Genomic DNA, 17,469 nt, shown 5'->3' on the forward strand with positions numbered 1-17,469 from the left:
TCGATTCACAATAGTATGATGATTTTGTATGTGATATGGAAATTGATTACACCTTGTAGTTATCGGATCGTTACCCTGTTTTGTTGACTTTGTACTTTGGGCAATCTCTTTGTGATCGGCCTCTTTCTCAAATGCCTGCTACATATTAACAATGCTTACCTCACTCATGAGGTCTTTCAAGACTTAATTGCTAATATTATTCCCCCTTTGCTTGCCCACATGCATCTTGATCTTGATGCTCCTCGTTATCTCTTTGCCATGAGGATACAATGTGTTATTCACGATTATGGCACGCATTACATGCATTGCACTCGGGGGGTGTCAATGTTGTGAAATGGGTTTGTCAACAGCTACAAGTACTAGTGGATTCGCGGCCTTTGTCCGACTCTGAAATGTCGGAGTTGTGTGAAGCTTGTGTGTGTATTCAACATAATGATAAGTGAAAAATTGCTAAATGGCAGATGCGTGCCTGCCAACAGGCTTTTACGGATAAAGGTTGTGCTTCGAAGCAATTTTTTAAGCATCTACATCATACAAGGGTCTCGCAAGAAATTAAGCGTGTTATGCTTCCTTCGGGTGCTTTGACTTCTTCAAAACAGGAACTTGTTGATGCCATGGTCTCACATTATCGACAGGTGTTTGTTGTTGCTCCTCAGACATCTTCAGCTACTCGTCAAGCGCGTCAATTGTTGCTTTCTTATGTCCATCTGATCCTCTCTCCGCAAGATGCCCAATGCCTTTAGGATCCATTCATTGATTCTGAGTTACATTGTGTGTTGCTTGCATCGAGTTGTTGGTGATCTCCTGGCTCAGATGGGCTTATTGCGGAATCTTTCCTCTCCTTTTGAGAGGCTCTCAAACAGCCCTTGCTTTTCATATTAAACGCCGCATGGGAGAAACAAGATTTTCCATTATCTTGGAAAGAGGGTTTGCTTAAATTGTTGCCTAAGCAAGCACTTTGTGAGCAATTCTCTCACTGGCGGCCAATTACTTTGATGCCTGTGGTTAACAAGATAATGGCTAAGCTGTTGGTGTAACAAACTGCTGACGTGTCAAAGCCTAAAGAATGGAGCCAACTTACACATGTGTCCAAGGGGCCTAAACCCTAAGAAGAACAAGTAACAGAAGAAGTCCTACCAACTTATGGGGACCCCGTTCGATGGGGCCCCAAGTGACACAAAGGATTAAAATAAAGCAAAACCCGCACACACACCAAAACTGATGACATGGCAGATTTTTCAAAATTGCGCTGACATGATGACGTGGCATGCTGTACGGAATTCCGCATTTTGCGCTAGTTGATGACGTGGCAGGCTATACAGATTTTCGTAAATTACGCTGACAGTTTTTGGCATTGCTTTTGCACTAGATGCTTTTGAGTTAAAAGGCTTTTCATGAAAAATTGCTTTTCAGGCCATGGGCCTTTAAATATGAGGTTAGGGCTCATTCTCTGGCATGCTTCTTGGAGAAGGTGCAGAGTTTGGAGTACCGGCTTGTACTATGTTGATGCAATATAAAGAAATACCGAAAGGGGCACCAAGGTTTGGGGCCAATACTCTCTGGGGTGGAATTCCGTCACTCCGTGTCACGTGTTCTCTCTCTCTCTTTCAGTTCGGTTGTTATTGAAGTGCTAAAAGTCTTGTTCAGTCTGTTCTTTTCTATTGGCACGTGGTGCCCATTTTGTGACAGTTAGTGCTTCCACATTAAAGATCACCTGCTTACAGGACTTCATCAGGCTCAGTATGGTTTCATCCTACGTCGCCAGATCATGGTCAATCTCGCTAATGTCATGATTGACATGGAGTATGCAAAATACAACCAGCAAGATGTGCTTGTTATGCAAGTTGATATTGAAAAGGCTTTTGACATTGTGCAGTGGGGCTTCATTGCTGCCACGATGAGGTGTTTAGGGTCCTAATTTAGCCAATGTAGTTTATTTTTTGTATGCTCGCAGTCCGTCTTCAGGGATACTAGAAGGTGAATTAACGGAATCTTGGTCTCTTGGTTGAACGATTAGGCAAGGCTGCCCCCTGAGTGCTTTGTTGTATACTCACCCCCTGTTGATGTATCTTGATCATTTGACCTCTGTTGATCGTCTTCATGGTTTGCAGTTATCCTTGGGTCATACCTTTATTGGGCAAGGCTATGTGGATGACTCATTGTTTATGCCTGGCAACCATCAATTTAATGTCCAAGTGATTATGGACGCTTTGGAATTGTTTGGGATTGCGGCTAGTCTTAGAGTCAACTTTCGCAAGTAGAAGTTCCTGCCACTTCATTCTTGCAATTGGCATAGTCTGTTGTGGCCGGTGAGATTGTTCCTCCAAATGTGATTACCAGGCATTTGGGGTATCCAATTGGGTGGAATGTCACTCACACTCAACAGATGGATTGGGTTATGCAACATTTGAATGTCAATTTGCATTACTAGAAATTATCCACTTGGCCATTGCATGTTCACCTGCAAATCGTTCAAAGTATTCTAATGGCTATGTTCAATTCTTTTTGCCATTGATGCATTGGCCTCGTCATTGTCTCGATTCTCTTATGTCAAGCATTTTGTCTCATTTGTGGCAAACTCATGCTCACAAAAATGGTTTGCAATTGATGTCGAGAAGATTTGCACTCCTAAACGTTTTGGTGGTCTCAATATCTTTGACTTACGCAAGCATGTTCTTGCTAGGAAGGCCAAGATGTTGCCTACACTTGCGCAACAAATTCAGCCCTAGATGCTTATGTCTGCATACATGGGTCAGCAAGTTGTTACTTCCTCATTTGGCCATTGGCAATCATCCATTTGGGAGGTTGTTTTTGGTGAGATGGAAGGGCACATTCCTCGATGTCCTTTACTTCCACTTTGGTTTCTGCGTGGAAAGAGGTTACGATTCATCTATCATGGAGTGCTTGGCGGGAAGGTAATTCGCTTCGTTTGGAGATTCCTCATTGGAGCCGGGCATTCTCTCTTACTTTGGTTGATCGCTCACCTCACTAGGCATACTTCCTCTCTTACCGTGGCATTCATGTGGTTGAGGATGTGGTGGATGAAGCTGGATACACTTTTGAGTTTCCCGTTGCCGTTCGCCGTTTTGGATTGGGCATGCATTACCGTCAGTTCTGGAGAGAACTTCAGCACATGCTCGTTGATTTTCTGCCCATTTCACCTTTGCCTGATGGCTCTGGCATGTTTGATTGGAATTTTCGGGAAATGCCTTTCGAGATATTTCTGTCAGTCGAGTTTATGCTCTTCTTCTACCGCATCCTTGGCTTGCTGACCACTATGATGCCCTTTGGCACATGCACAGATCTGATATCTGGTGGCAGAAGCTTCTCTTTGCCCTATGGAAAAGCCACTTGCCTTTGAAGGAGCGATTGTTTCTTTGGTGGTGCTTGCTTGGAGTTCTCCCACTTTTTTTAATGCACGTCATATCCGCCCTTCTTCTTGTGTCCGTTGCTCGACTGCCGAATAGAATGTTTGCCACCTGCTATGGGATTGCTGCATTAACAGAGATCTCCTTCGCCGCATATCGGTTGGTATGCGGCTCCATTTTCTAGCGAGGGTTTTCCACAAACGGTTTTGGGCATTTTGCATTTTCTCGCCTACCTTACAGCGATTCGTGGTCTTCTTTATGTGGGTCAGATATTGGGCTTACTGGACCTTATGGTGCCAACATGGTTTCACCGCATTGATGCAGATCCCTTTCCGTTCTTCAAGCTTCATCTTAGGCAATCTTCACGATTCGCCTTGTAAGTTGGTGATATCACCGCAGTGATACATTAGCTTTCCTATGAATGTTTTTAGCAATCTTGTTCAATTGAACACTTCTGTTTTCTTTTCCTTGTATATGATCTTTTTGGTGGGTTTTCCTCGCTTTGAGGTTTCCCACTAGTAAATTAATCAAAATGATTTACAAAAAAAATAAAGTAAACGTGTGCGTGCATATCAAAGCAGCATCCAGCTCAAGGGATACCATTATACTGCCACAGTAAGTCCATTCCAAGAAAAACTTCAAATGACATCAACAGTAGACATGTCACTTTTTGAAGGCAAACAAAAAGTATCGAATTGAACTTACATGAATGCCTTGGTGTCAAAGTAGACACTATTCCTGGCAGCATAAGCAAATCCTTTTTCCACAATTTTTTGAATGTAAAGAATAATTGCATCAACGTACCTAGCAAAATATTGACATATCAAAGTCCATAAACCAAGAACATGTCATGATAACAATGTGCATATGCGTGTGCGAGCAGAGAGAGCAAACTCTTCATGCATGAACTTCTATACTCTGCATACACCATGCACAAGAAGGTGACTAAAACTTGATGCTTACTCAGTCACCCTGGACAGTACATTTGGAGGCTTGACTCCCAGAGCTTGCATGTCATCGAAAAATTCTTCCTCATATCTGCCACAACAGCTGCCTATCTCAGCATAATTCCACAGTACAACACCAAAAAAAACAGACCTCAATAAGACACTCACAATCACTGAGTTATCAACAAAAGACCAGAGCTGAGATTAAAACATGCGAAGGCCTCTTGACTTGAAGATTTACAAAAAGATAAGCACACAGCAACTGATCCAAGCACGTCGAGTCCAGTCTTCCCATGTATACAGATGAACTTCATGGCCCTTCAAGAACTTACTTGGCAGCATGAGCTCGAAATATAGCCAAATCAGAAACTTCAGCTTTTCCAATGTCATCAAGGTATGATGCAAGAACAGCAGCAGCACCACCTTCAAGAATCATTTCAATTCCTTCCTTTTTTCCAACAGAGCCAAGAACTGCTTCATTTTGTTTGACACTGGCAAAAGCCTGACTGAGCTTTTCGTACTTCAGCTCTTCTTGTTTCAAATTCTGCTAGCACAAATAGGAATCAGACAAAGCAAATAATTATTTACTAAGCAAATCCAATGAGAAGCAATTTTGGCACAAAATTGGTAATCATATACTTGCAGCTTTCGAGCAGGACTTAAACCCATTTTCACACAAACCTTTTTCCCGAGGCAAAGGTTCAGTCATTAAAGCAGAAGTGCATCACACACAGGTCATAATGAAAAGCCTTCACACAATAATTTCCACCCTGCACACCACTATGAGATGACCACTGTGAGATATCGAATCCAAACAAACGCCACCATTCCCTTCTCATCACACGAATAAGCTCCACATAAAACCTAGAAGAAGCAGTGATTTCTTTATCTGAATGCTTGCTTGGACTCTATCAAAGAACTCATTTCAAATGTGACAAAAATATTTGTAAACCCTGTCCCCCACTCCTTAAAACGAAAGACTGTCTTCCTTTCACGTTCACCATTCAATAGCGAGTACTACAATCTTAAAAATGTACCTTACCTATTTGCTACTAAAACCATCCATACAGGTGGGTAAGGTATTTGATAAATGCAGTACCCTGCTGCGCAAACATTAAGTACTTAGAAGAGTTTAGCAGTAAAAGATCAAAGAGCTCACATTCTCTAAATCTTGGCGCTGTCGAGCCGAAGTAGCATTGAGAAGCTCTTTCTTAGCCTCCTGAACCTGCTTGGGAGTTGAGAACATGATACCCTCTGATTAATCAAGAAGAGCTATTACATATAAAACAGCTAGAAACTTTGACCACTTACTTTTTTTTCTTGCTTTCTTCTTTCCTCTTCAAAAGCTTTCATGAGCTCATTAAGCACCTGGGTACAAAACATAGCACGACAGCCAAAATAAATACCAACAAACAGTGGCCAATAGTGTGCCAAAAGATCAAAAAGATCTGTTACCAAAACCAGTCTATACGATAAGACGTTTGTCTTTTGATTTGAAAGACAGTCATTGGAGGTAGGAAATGTCTTACTCTCAATAAAGCGACCAAGCGACCAAGTGACCACAGGCAAATTAATACGTCAACCAATGCTCTTGCTACTTTCATGTATTGCATATTTCATATTGCAGCATTTTTTGATGATCTTACTATATTCTTACTAGAATGGACATTTGCACCAAAGTCACCAGAAACAGCATTTATTGGGGCAAGAATTGGACTGGCAGCTTGTAGAAGTTTCGGACCGGTATAATCCCGAGAAGGCGACATCAAACTACTGTAGGAACTCAAGGGCTCGATGGGTGTCTTGGTAGCCTGAAAACATGTCAAAACTGACTGCTTGACCCCCATCTTTGAGCTCCTTGGTCTTCTTATCCATTTGTTCACTGTCCTAAGAGTACAAGCAATCCTCCTCTAAACTGCTAGATGGCCTCCCATGACTTCTGGACTTTTTTTAAAATCTGCCTTTCTTGCTTTTTTGGCTTTTTCGCCGCTTCTTCCACCTTTTCTCATCCTCTCTGAAGCTAGAGGATGACGAATTGTCGAAACTCTGAAGGCGAAGAAAGGAAACGCAGAGCCAAAAGGGACTGCCCTCCTGCAAAAAGTTAAAAAGCTAGGCCAAAATGCTGGCTGATAAACGCAAGTGCAGAGGATAGGCAGAAGGTGGCAATCAGGTAGGGGGAGGGACGGCGCTAGCAAAGGTTGCAGAAGAAGATGCCGTCCACCAAAAAACGCTAGCTGCAAACAAAAACGCAAGTCAAAAAAAAAAACGTTGATAAAGATGAAGCAGTTCTTCGCGATGAAAATCTCCGCAGAGTCCTCTCAGGTGTAGGCAATGGCAGATCCACGCCTAGAGCTCTGATACCATGTCAGAGTGTGCAGCGGAAGGTGAGAGAGAGAAAGAGACAATGGCATGAGAGAGAGAGAGAGAGAGAGAGAGAGAGAGAGAGAGAGAGAGATGGTGGAAAGGCTGGCAGCCCAATAACTCCAGATGGCAAACTCTACATGATGATGAGACAATACAATGAGGGTGCCCCGCCCCCCTATATATAGGAGAATAGGGGCTGGTCGGGCAATAATCCTCAATATAGCCCAATGACCTAAAAATATGACCCTCCAATATAAATGGGGGAATATGTGACCAAAACAGGTCTAAAGTGGGAAATGTGTTGAACAACCCTAAGAGTGCCTGAGATGCTTGTCAAGCAAGTGTACGGGTGGCCAACCCACAACCAAGCGCCAGTGCACGTGAGAGGTGAGGACCCTGCAGACAATGTGCGAAGCATCTGGAGATGAAGAATCTAACAGGTGGTAAGGTTACTGCTTTTGCCAAGGTTCGCGAGGCTCTTGAGAAGTCTCAAGCACGGCATAAGAAGGCAATTGATAGACATCGAAGAGACTTGCACTTGAAATAAGATGACTGGGTGCTCTTACGATTTGAGAAGGCACGTCTAAGGAATTGAAAGGGAAAGGAGCGGCTTTTTTCAAAGCTAAGTATGCAATATTATGGCCCTTTCCAGATTCAAGAAAAGATAAATGATGTATCTTTGAGACTGAAGTTGCCAGATACTCAGAAGACTCACAATGCTTTTCATGCGAGTCTTTTGAAACCTTTCAAGAGTGAGGTGTCAGTCGGACAAGGAGCCTGAGGAGCAACCTGAAATGGAAGAGAGCGAGGAGATTCTCGTTCTACAACAGATACTAGCTCACCATGAAAGGAAAATGAAAGGTAAAGTGAACGGCTGTTCTTACTTAGTCAAGAACTCTTCGGCATTGGATGTGAATTGGATGGAGGAGGAGGACCTAGATACTCCTCGGATACCGATACTTTACCTTGAGGCTTTCGGTCTAGCTTTGACTATTCCCAGCGATCCCGGAGATCAGCAAGGGGTTGAATCTAGTGCAGACGGGAATGCATAAGAGGGGAGTCACTCCGCTCCTTTGTCACAGGTTACCCAGATGGAATAAAGTCACTGATTACAGCATTTCGGTCTTGAGATTTTGTATGATATGGACATGATAGCAATAAGAATTAGTCAAGCCGACATCAATGAGATCGGTATAGATCTAGAAGCGATTGCTAAATACATTGTCGATAGATCATGGTCCAAGATCTCGATGGACTTTATGTGATTTGATTTGAATGTGATGTGGATGTTCAGTGACTGTCGTCTTTGTGCATGGATTTGTGTCGGCTAGTGCGTCAGTGCTTAGAGTCAGCCTCTACTGAACTAGTTTGTAGCTTGTGCAAGAGTAATCGAGGACGATTACAATTCTTTCAAGAGGGGGGTATGCCACAAAGTGATAACGTGGCATGTCCACCCGGACAATCCCTGATAGATAAAATGAATTTACAAGTTGTCCCAACTTATGGGAGTCCTGTCCGATGGGGCCCATGGAGAGACAAAGAATATTAAAAAAAAAGATTACGTAAAAATGATGATATGGCAGAGTTGTACGAATGGCCCACGTTTCACGCTAAGTGCTAACGTGGCAGCCACACAAATTCTGTGAATTGCGCTGGCAGTTTGGAGCCCTAGCTTTTGGGCAAGAAGCCTTTAGAACTTGAATATTTTCGTTGTACTACTCTTGGGGCTCTATTTTTGGGCATCACTTGTATTGTTTATAAGAGCCCTTGGGGCTTCAAAGGCCATGTCGACTCTCTCTCTCTCTCTCTCTCTCTCTCTCTCTCTCTCTCTCTCTCTCTCTCTCACACACACAAAAATACGGAAGCGTAAACTGACGTTTAATTGCACTTCAAATACTCAAGAGAATTAGAGAGAGAGAGAGAGAGAGAAAAAGCTTGACACTTCATTGGGGACCAGAAGATGGGCTGGTCCCCCCCCCCCCCATAAAGAGAATACCTTTATTACTAAAGGGAGAATCTTTACAAGCACGGGAACGGGGCGAAAACCCATCCTCTATTCTTTCTTGGCCTTTTTCTGCTTCTGACTGAGAGAGTAGATGAATTACTCTCTGACTACTGAGAGGATCTATCCTCTTCTGCGAGATTTTGGGAAGCTCTCGTAGGGGAGAGTCTACCTTCCACAAAACTCATCGGAAGCTCTCACGAATGAGGGTCTATCTTCCGCTAACTGTGCCACTTTGGACGTAATCATTCCTGCAATTAACCAACCACAGAAACATGCAAAACACACACACACATACGCTTGCTGTAATTTTCTGCACATAACCAGAAATTGTTACATGAGTGTGTTCCAATGCCAAATTGGAGGTCCTTTTCGCGATGGAAACGCTCCAAACATGGTGTATGTGTAGAGTAGGTAGTGGGGAATGAGATTCTATTAAGACTTTGCTGAAATTCACCCTAATACAAGTGATTAGGGGCTGAAAACAGGGAATTTGCAACAGCTAGACAAGGGAGAGAGAGAGTTTTCTACTACTTTACGCGATGAAACTTCTCCCAAAGCTGCAAGCCACCATGAGAGGCCTTGTTCTAGGTGATGGGTGCTCAGAGGCTCCACATACACCACAAGGTGCTGCTCTCAAGCTTCAATGGAGAGCTTCACTGCGTAGAGGATGGTCAACTTGGGGGGGATAGTGCACTGCCAACCTGGCAAGAGGGGGAGGGGCTGCTCTCTTATAGCCTCCCAGAAGAGCGGGCGCTAGCATGAAGAGAGGGAGTGAGGGAGAGATTGCATGGGAAAGTGTGCCAAGTGGCACACTTACTTTAAAACTTAAAAACCATTCAACTTTTGACTCTAAAAATCCTTTGCTAGTTAGTGAAATGTGCAATTAAGTGCACAACTGCACACATAGATGCAACAAATGAAAATGTTAGATGCTCCCTAGCGCATCGCCATACCAGCATTGCTCTGCCATTACCTGTTCGCACTTGTCCGGCCATTTGGTCCAACGTAGACAATTTAAAATAATTTAATTGACTTATCCTAAGGCCGTAAAATAATTCAGGCCTTAGGATTATTGTTGTTCTAAGGACCCCATCTCATTCCTGTGCTTGCACTAGCGCGCGTAATTTTTTTCTGAGCCTGAAATCTGAGGCTACTATCTACCCCTTTATTGAAGACCCGATTTCCCAATCACTAGGGCTTCAGGGTATTTTTCTGCTAGGGTCTCCCTGAGGTGCTCTGGCCCAAACTTGGGCGCACCTGAGGCCCCAGAAACTGCTAGCTCTATTCTGATGTGCACACAACTAATTAGATAATTCTTTTCTCGTTAATAAATTAATTATTTACAAAGTCTGACATAGTTACACTCTCTCTCTCTAGCTATATATATATATATATATATATATATATATATATATATATATATATATATATATATATATATATATATATATATATATATATATATATATATATATATATAGAGAGAGAGAGAGAGAGAGAGATAGATAAGTTCGGAGATTTTGAAGTTTCTATTCGTGTGTTACTATCGATTTCTCGCTTGGAGTGTCCAAGCATGTTACGTGCTTGGTAGCTATAGACATCGACCACTTCATGGCACTGCCTCTAAGAAAAACAGTGGCTTGAAAAAAAATATTTAATCCTTCTCTTGCAAGTGGTCTTGGGTTCTTTATGGCTTATGCCCCTTAAGACAAAGCGATGAAGATGCCAGTATGCCTGATGCACGATGGATTAAGGGTGGGAGTGGCTACTAAGCGATAAAAATTTTGGAAGCGTCATCTTGCTCTCTTTGCTCTTTGATAGGACCGGTATGCTGTCAGAAAAGCACACAATTGGAGCTCTGATACCACTATGACGGGAGCGGCACCACGTGCTGAGGGAAAAGAACAGACTGAACAAAAGCACTTCAAATAGGATCTGAACTAAAAGAGATGAACAACACGCGAGACGCGGAGTGGTGGAGTTCCACCCCAAGAGAGCATTGGCCCCAAACCCTGGTGCCCCTTACGGTATTTCTTTATATTGCACCAACAAGGTACAGCTCCCATGGCTCAGCTCTACATCTCCCGCGGGTAGATTGCAGGAGTGAGAGCCCATGGGTTGGTCTTTTAAAATAGCCACTCGACAAGACTTTGTAAGTGGGTAAGACTTCTTCTGCTTCTTCTTCTTGGGGTTTAGGCCCCTCATCTCGGATCTGCAAATTGGCTTAGGTCATCAATGGCTTAACATGTCAACAGTTTGAGACATACAGACCGTCGCTTTTTACGTTGATGATATGGCAATTGCACGGATTTTCGTAAAACGCATTGGCAACCTGTAGCACTACCCTTTGGGGCAAGATGCTTTTAGCCTTGATGCTTTTGACCAAGGGCCTTTATAAAAATTGCTAAGGCCTCTTTTCTAGTAGATTAGCTTGGGAGCACTACTGAGAGAAGAGCGCCCTTGGACATTGTACTTTGTGAAGCATAATAATAACCGACAAGGGGCACCAGTCTATGGGGCCAGTCTCTCTAGACGCAGAACTTCGCCGTGCCCTGTTGTCTCTTTTAGTTTTGTTCAGTTCTTTCAATTTCTCTCGAGTATTGCATTAGATCTTTGGCTTGTGTCCAAGTCTATCACAGTGGTATCAAAGCCCAGAGGATTCTTCTTCGAAGGATCCAATCCCTTTACTTGCAGACTCGGTCAATGAATACCGCCAAGAGGAAACTGTGGCACTCAGGTTCGGGAGAGAATAATGAAGACTCAACGTACATCGACCACCTTCTGAAGATTCGAAAGAGTATGGCCCGGATCCACCCACCGAATACCAAAGAATGGAGACGCAGTGTCAACAACAGGTCAATGTCTGTGCTCAGCAAATGCTTCAGTACTCCAAGGATCCCCAGTATGCGAAATTTTTGATTAGGCACCTACTTGACAAGATGCATTCTCGATGGCGTGCGGCCATCCATTCACCTCTGAAGATAGCTTTGAAGAAGACGACTACACCTATTAGATTAAAGGCCCAAATGGTCCCTTTTGTATATAGTTTAAACGTTATTAACCTTTGACCAAGTTCACATTGAACTTGGCCACTAACTTTAAAATTGGTCCTATACTTTTAATAAAGGGAAGGTGAGTTATTTTACTCACTCAATTCTTCCCCTTCCAAAATCTAGCGATGTCTCTCTCTCCCTCTTCGTTCTGCTAGCGCCCACCTCTCTGCTTGCACTCGCCCCTCTCCAAGGTACACACCCTGCACTTCTTCGCGTGCTCTATCACTTGCACACACCGCTCCGCGCTCATCAACTGGTATCAGAGCCCAATTAGGGTTTGCTCCCAAACCTACAAACGCTGAATTTCAGCCAAGGAGGTCAACTTCCACGCGAGATTTTGCAATTTCATCGCCAAAGGACTCCTCCCCGAACACTAGAGAGCTCCCGGCAAGTCAAATTGACCTAAAACAGGCTGAAATTAGGTCAAAATCAGCAACTTACAGGGTATGGCAGCAAAATACATATTTTGCAAATGATGTATTAAGGTGTGGGAACATCTTTGCTAAGTCCCCGCTACCTGAAAACATTGAAATTGCCAAAAAAACAGGTCCCAAAACAGGTGTTTCCAGCAAATTTCAGATTTACGCAAGTTTTTTGCAAGTGTTTTTATGATGCGACTACATTGAGGAAAGTGCAAATTGATGCAATCTACGCACATTTGACAAGTTTTGGCTACGTATGACCATTTGTGGCTCAATTTCGTGCAATTTGATGCTACAAATTGGGGCTTTTGCTCATACATGCTTCTAAAGGCGTTCTGTGAGGTTAAAAACAACTAAAATTGTTGGTTTTAAGCACAAATTTGCTGCTGAAATTTCCTGCGCATAAATTTAAGAAATTTTCTTTTTGCCTAAATCGACCTATTTTGCCCCAAATTGCTCCCGTGACCATTTGGAGCTGTAGTGCACACCTCTGTGAGGCTATACTCCAGTTTTTGTGCATTTTGCCCAAAAATTCAGAGTATTAGCCCTGTTATTCGTGCAACTATGGCCTCATCTTCTTCGGATGTGAAGAATCTCTTCGAGATTAGGAGGTTCGATGAAACAGGTTTCGATCTTTGGAAAGACAAGATCCAGGGAATCCTATTTCTTAAGGATTGTGAAGGGGCACTTGAACAGGTAAAGCCACAGAATATGACGGATGAAGCATGGGTTAGCCTGAACAGGAAGGCTGTTACATACATTAAAATGGCCATGACCGATGAGACAGTCATTGATGTGAAAGGTCTCACAAGAGCTTTTGATGTGTGGGAGAAGTTAAAGGGAATGTATGAGAATACATCGACTGTCAACCAAGTGCATTTGATGCGAAAACTTGTTGGCATGCAACTAGATGAGTCCAAGAGCGCTACAGAGCACTTGTCATTGTTCGCAAGTACTTTGTCCCAGTTCCAGGATTCAGGCTTGCCCCCTTTTGATGATAAGCTGAAAGCTATCTTCTTGTTTATGACCTTACCTGAGTCATGGGAAACATTGGTGGTTTTAATTGTCCAATAACCCCAATTTGACCTTTGATGGTGTTAGGGGTTCTATCTTGAATAAGGAAATCAGCAGGAAAGCAAGTAAAGAGGGAGGCAGCTCTGCCAACATGGTTAGAGGCAGGACAGAAAAGAAGAATGCCTATGCACAAAGGAGTAAGAGTAAGAGTAAGAAAAGGGGAAATGCCAGCAAAGGCAAGGGTGATGTGACTTGCTATCAGTGTGGCAGGAAAGGTCACAAGAAACCCGATTGCAGGTACTACAAAGCCGAGTTATAACAGAAAAAGAATGGCGGAGACAAAAAGAAAGAGAAGAAGGAAGTCAAGACAGATGCACAGGATAGCTCAAAGGACAAAGAGAAGGCCAATGTGGCTTCTAGTGTTGTGATTGAGGAGCTGTCAGATGTAGAGGACATCTTGTGTGCCACTTTGTCAGATGATGATGCTTATGACATTGATGCCTCTCTTAATGTTCATTCCCAGGACATGCAGATCACCAAGAGTGATCTTGGTGATCTTATTGATGCTTTGTTGACTGTCAATGATGCATTATCCCAGACTTGGATTGTTGATTCCGGTGCTACATTTCATGTGACTCCTATCAAGGAGTGTTTCTCTACTTTTGATGCAGGCAAGCGGGGCCATGTATACCTTGGAAACAATCATGCATGTTCCATTGAGGGTATTGGCACTGTGCATCTCTCCATAGATGGCACAAATGAGCTTGTCTTGCATGATGTTAGATATGTGTCGGGAATCAAGAAGAGTCTGCTTTTTGTTGGTCAGATGGATATGCATGGTTACAGCATCTTGTTTGAGAGAGGATCATGGAAAATGACTAAAGGCTCAAGGCTGATTGTAAAGGGCACAAAGAAAGGGACACTTTACTGCATGGATGGAAAGGCCGTGTTGGGCAAGTTTATTGCATTGGCTGAAATTAACTCACATGGAGTTGTGGCACAAGAGGCTTGGCCATATGAGCCAAAAGGGCCTTTCTAAACTTTGTACTTTGAACAAGCTTGATGCTAAAGGCACAAAGCTTGACTTTTGTAATGAATGTCAATATGGCAAGCAAGTAAAGCGTTCTTATTACTCCGGTGTCTCGTAAATCTTGTGTGCTTGATCTTGTACATTCTGATGTATGTAGCATGCCTCCTAAGTTTATGGGAGGTGCATGCTATTTTGCTTCCTTTGTTGATGATCATTCTAGGAAAATTTGGGTTTATTTGCTTAAATCTAAGGATGAAGCTTTTGCTGCGTTTAAGAAATTTCATGCATTTGTGACTACCCCAAACAGGTAGAAAGCTAAAATGCTTGCGTACGGACAATGGGGGGGAGTTCACAAGTGCTGAATTTAACAAATTTTGTGAAAATTTGGGCATTAAGAGGGAGCTTACTGTGCCATACAGCCCCTCTTCTAATGGTGTGGCTGAAATCGTCGCATCGTCGCCATCGACATTGTCACCGACATAGAGTCAGAACTCAGCAGATAAAGATTTGCAGATTTCAGCCCTTAGCGTTTTCACATTTCAGCCCGTCTCGTCGTTGTCCTCATCGTCGTCGACATCGTCGGCAAGTCCAAGCATTGTAGAGATTTGTGCAATCAATAGTAGACCGCTCTCACCATAGAGAGTGGAGCCTTCAGAGGAGGGTTTTACAAATTACAACGTCTCTGGTGTCGTATTCTCTTCTCTCTCTATCTCTCACTCTCATACACTTTCACGCACAATGTCCATTCACTTTGATTGTATTCATTGCACTCTCTCATTAAGAACGGAAGGCTCTCCCTTCCATAAGAACAAAAGGAACCTTGAGCACAATTCAGAGCACTCATCTTGAGCAAAGTTCAAACATTCATTCCGCTGCACCTAAAATTGGTATCAAAGCTTTGGCAGTGTTCTGTATCACTCAAGGAAAGAGCCAAGAGAACCACACAATTTTTTTGCTTGTTGAGGTCGCACGAACGCAAGTTCACTTGGGCGTGTCGATTCCTAATCGTGTTTTTGAAGTGTAACAGGAAACCCAAGAAAGAAGGGCTTGTCGAGCCTCCCCTTGTGCCTCTTTTCACTCATTGAGAGCGGATCGTGCACTTAGCGGCCGGCCAATCGACGTGAGGTGGGAAAAAGTAACCTTGGTGTGAGCGCAAGGCCGCCAAGCGGTGCGCCCGCAAAAAAGAGCAGAACTCAGGTGAAGAGAAGATCCTTCTCTAACACAGATTGCAAGCAACAGAAGAACCTCAAGAACTCAAGACCCCCAAGAACCCCAAGACCCAAGACCCACAAGAACCCAAGTTTCTCGTTAACTTAAGAACCTAAGACCACAAGAACCCACGACTTCAGAATGGTCATCACTCGAAGCGGAATGGATACTTCACTTGGAGGTGATGAGCATGAGAGCAAATACCAAGAAAGAATGGCAGCCATAGCGCGTGAGAGCGAGCGAGCACGCTTGGAAGCCAAAGAAAGACAAGCCAAATTTGATCGCGAGAACAACGAAAGACAAGCAGAATATGACTGCGAGAACAAAGCAAGACAAGAGAAGAGCGATCAACACATGAAAGAGTTGTGGCGACTTTTTTCTCAAGTGCAGGCGCACTTTGCACAGAATCAGGAAAAGGAGACTCTCTTAGTCTCTACTTCTCTAAAGCAAGACACGCATGATTTGCAAATTGATTTAAATGACAATGATTTGCATGATGATAGGCATGATGGTTTGAATGATAATGATGAGCATGATGATTTGGATGACACTGACAAGCATGATGATTTGCATGAAGATGACGTGATTGTTCACAAGGATGATGAGTTAGTGGATGCTTTTTCTAGCGAAGCTAACCTTGTTGCAGATACGATCGATCAGGAAGAACCGATCTTGGCTCTCGCGCCTAGGTCCAAAGAACCCTCAGAGGAAGTATTATGTGTTCGCATGATTAGAACGGACACATTGTACAAGTGTTTCATTCGTGATCGTTTCCTGTATTTTCGTCAGCGTCTTTATGTGATTCCTTTTCCCAGGCATGACATATTGTACGTTGAGCACGTTTCACTCATGAATGAGCATGAATGTATGCGGATTGTTCATGAAAAGCTGAAAAGTATGCATTCAAGGAAGCCACATTCCATGTCTCTTCCTTGGCACGACACAGTTGTAGAAAGAGCACATGAAAGTATGAGCGCCACATTTGATTGCTTTCGATCAGAAGAGAAAGATTCGATCTCATTGTTTGTGTGTGTGTGGTGAACGCTTTGGCACTCTGTCTCTTTGTTCATCTACGTTGCATGCACAGTCTTTTAGAAAGACAAAATTTTTTCCAGTCACTTTACATGGAATAGGTATGTTCATGTTTTTGTGTTAGAAGTGGTTTCAAGAATTTTCAGCCATGGAGATTCTTGCAGAAGGAAGACACAGGCCTCTAGACGACGTTGAAGCATCGAAGGAACCACAGAAGCCTTTGTGTCGCTCTCGGCGCGGCCAAAGAAGCAAGCGTTGCAGACCTTTATAAAGTTCAAGTACCGCACGACCCACACATCAGAGTGGGCCGGCGAAGAGTCCCTTCCAGGATTCCGGATGCTACTGGCGATCTCCCTACGCCATACAGTTCGGTACCAGTACCTCACTTTGAAAAGGAGGGAATGTCACGTGACACATCCAACCCTATGTGTCCGTGGACAAAGCTACGACATGATCAGGGTTCAGTTCAGTCAAGTTAGTCTAGAATAGGAAGTGATCTGGCACTTTTGTGAGTCTGTTCGTAGACCGTGCATGTCCAGACACTTAGATTAGATGCATATCCTCAGGTTGCACACAGCATGACCATCAGATTCCAGCCAGATCCCATCAGTAGCATTTTTACAGTGCATAGACCTATTTTCCCTATTTTTGACATTTTTCACTTATTATTTTTAAGTGACTTTTGTTGGAAAGTAGGTAGGGCAAATTGAGTAAGTTTGTATATAAGCAAACCTAGGCTAGCACTAATTGGCAGAAGAGGCACCAGGAGCATCTTGCTCAACAGGCAACTTCTCAGCAAAGCCCAAGAGGCCTAGCGTTTTTGCTTCACAACAGCAACCTAGCATTTTGGACCAGATCAACCAGCGGTTTTGCACTTGCAGATTCAAGCGACAACAGAACATCATATCAGCCTGGCATTTTGCATTAGCAAGACAATCGGCAGCAGCAGAAGACAATTTCAGCCCTAGCGTTTTTCATAACCTCAACGTTTTTGCAGATCATCGCGACAGAACATCAAGAACCAC

General features: G+C 43.3%; 1 protein-coding gene across 1 annotated transcript in view; it reads right to left on the reverse strand.

Moving 5' to 3' along the window:
• The window catches only part of LOC147444160 (uncharacterized), an 82,177-nt gene that overhangs the window by 25,835 nt on the left and 38,873 nt on the right, over positions 1 to 17,469 (reverse strand). Inside the window, exons 4-8 of the mRNA XM_086526867.1 lie at positions 5,627 to 5,683; positions 5,475 to 5,540; positions 4,648 to 4,859; positions 4,332 to 4,406; positions 4,074 to 4,172 (exon numbers count right to left, since the gene is read on the reverse strand). Of these exons, the coding sequence (XP_086382993.1) occupies positions 4,074 to 4,172; positions 4,332 to 4,406; positions 4,648 to 4,859; positions 5,475 to 5,540; positions 5,627 to 5,683 (509 nt within the window). The remainder of the gene's footprint in view (positions 1 to 4,073; positions 4,173 to 4,331; positions 4,407 to 4,647; positions 4,860 to 5,474; positions 5,541 to 5,626; positions 5,684 to 17,469) is intronic.

This window comes from Adiantum capillus-veneris, chromosome 13 (genome assembly GCF_014529385.1).
Source record: "Adiantum capillus-veneris isolate H3 chromosome 13, ASM1452938v2, whole genome shotgun sequence".
Lineage (NCBI taxonomy): Eukaryota > Viridiplantae > Streptophyta > Polypodiopsida > Polypodiales > Pteridaceae > Adiantum > Adiantum capillus-veneris.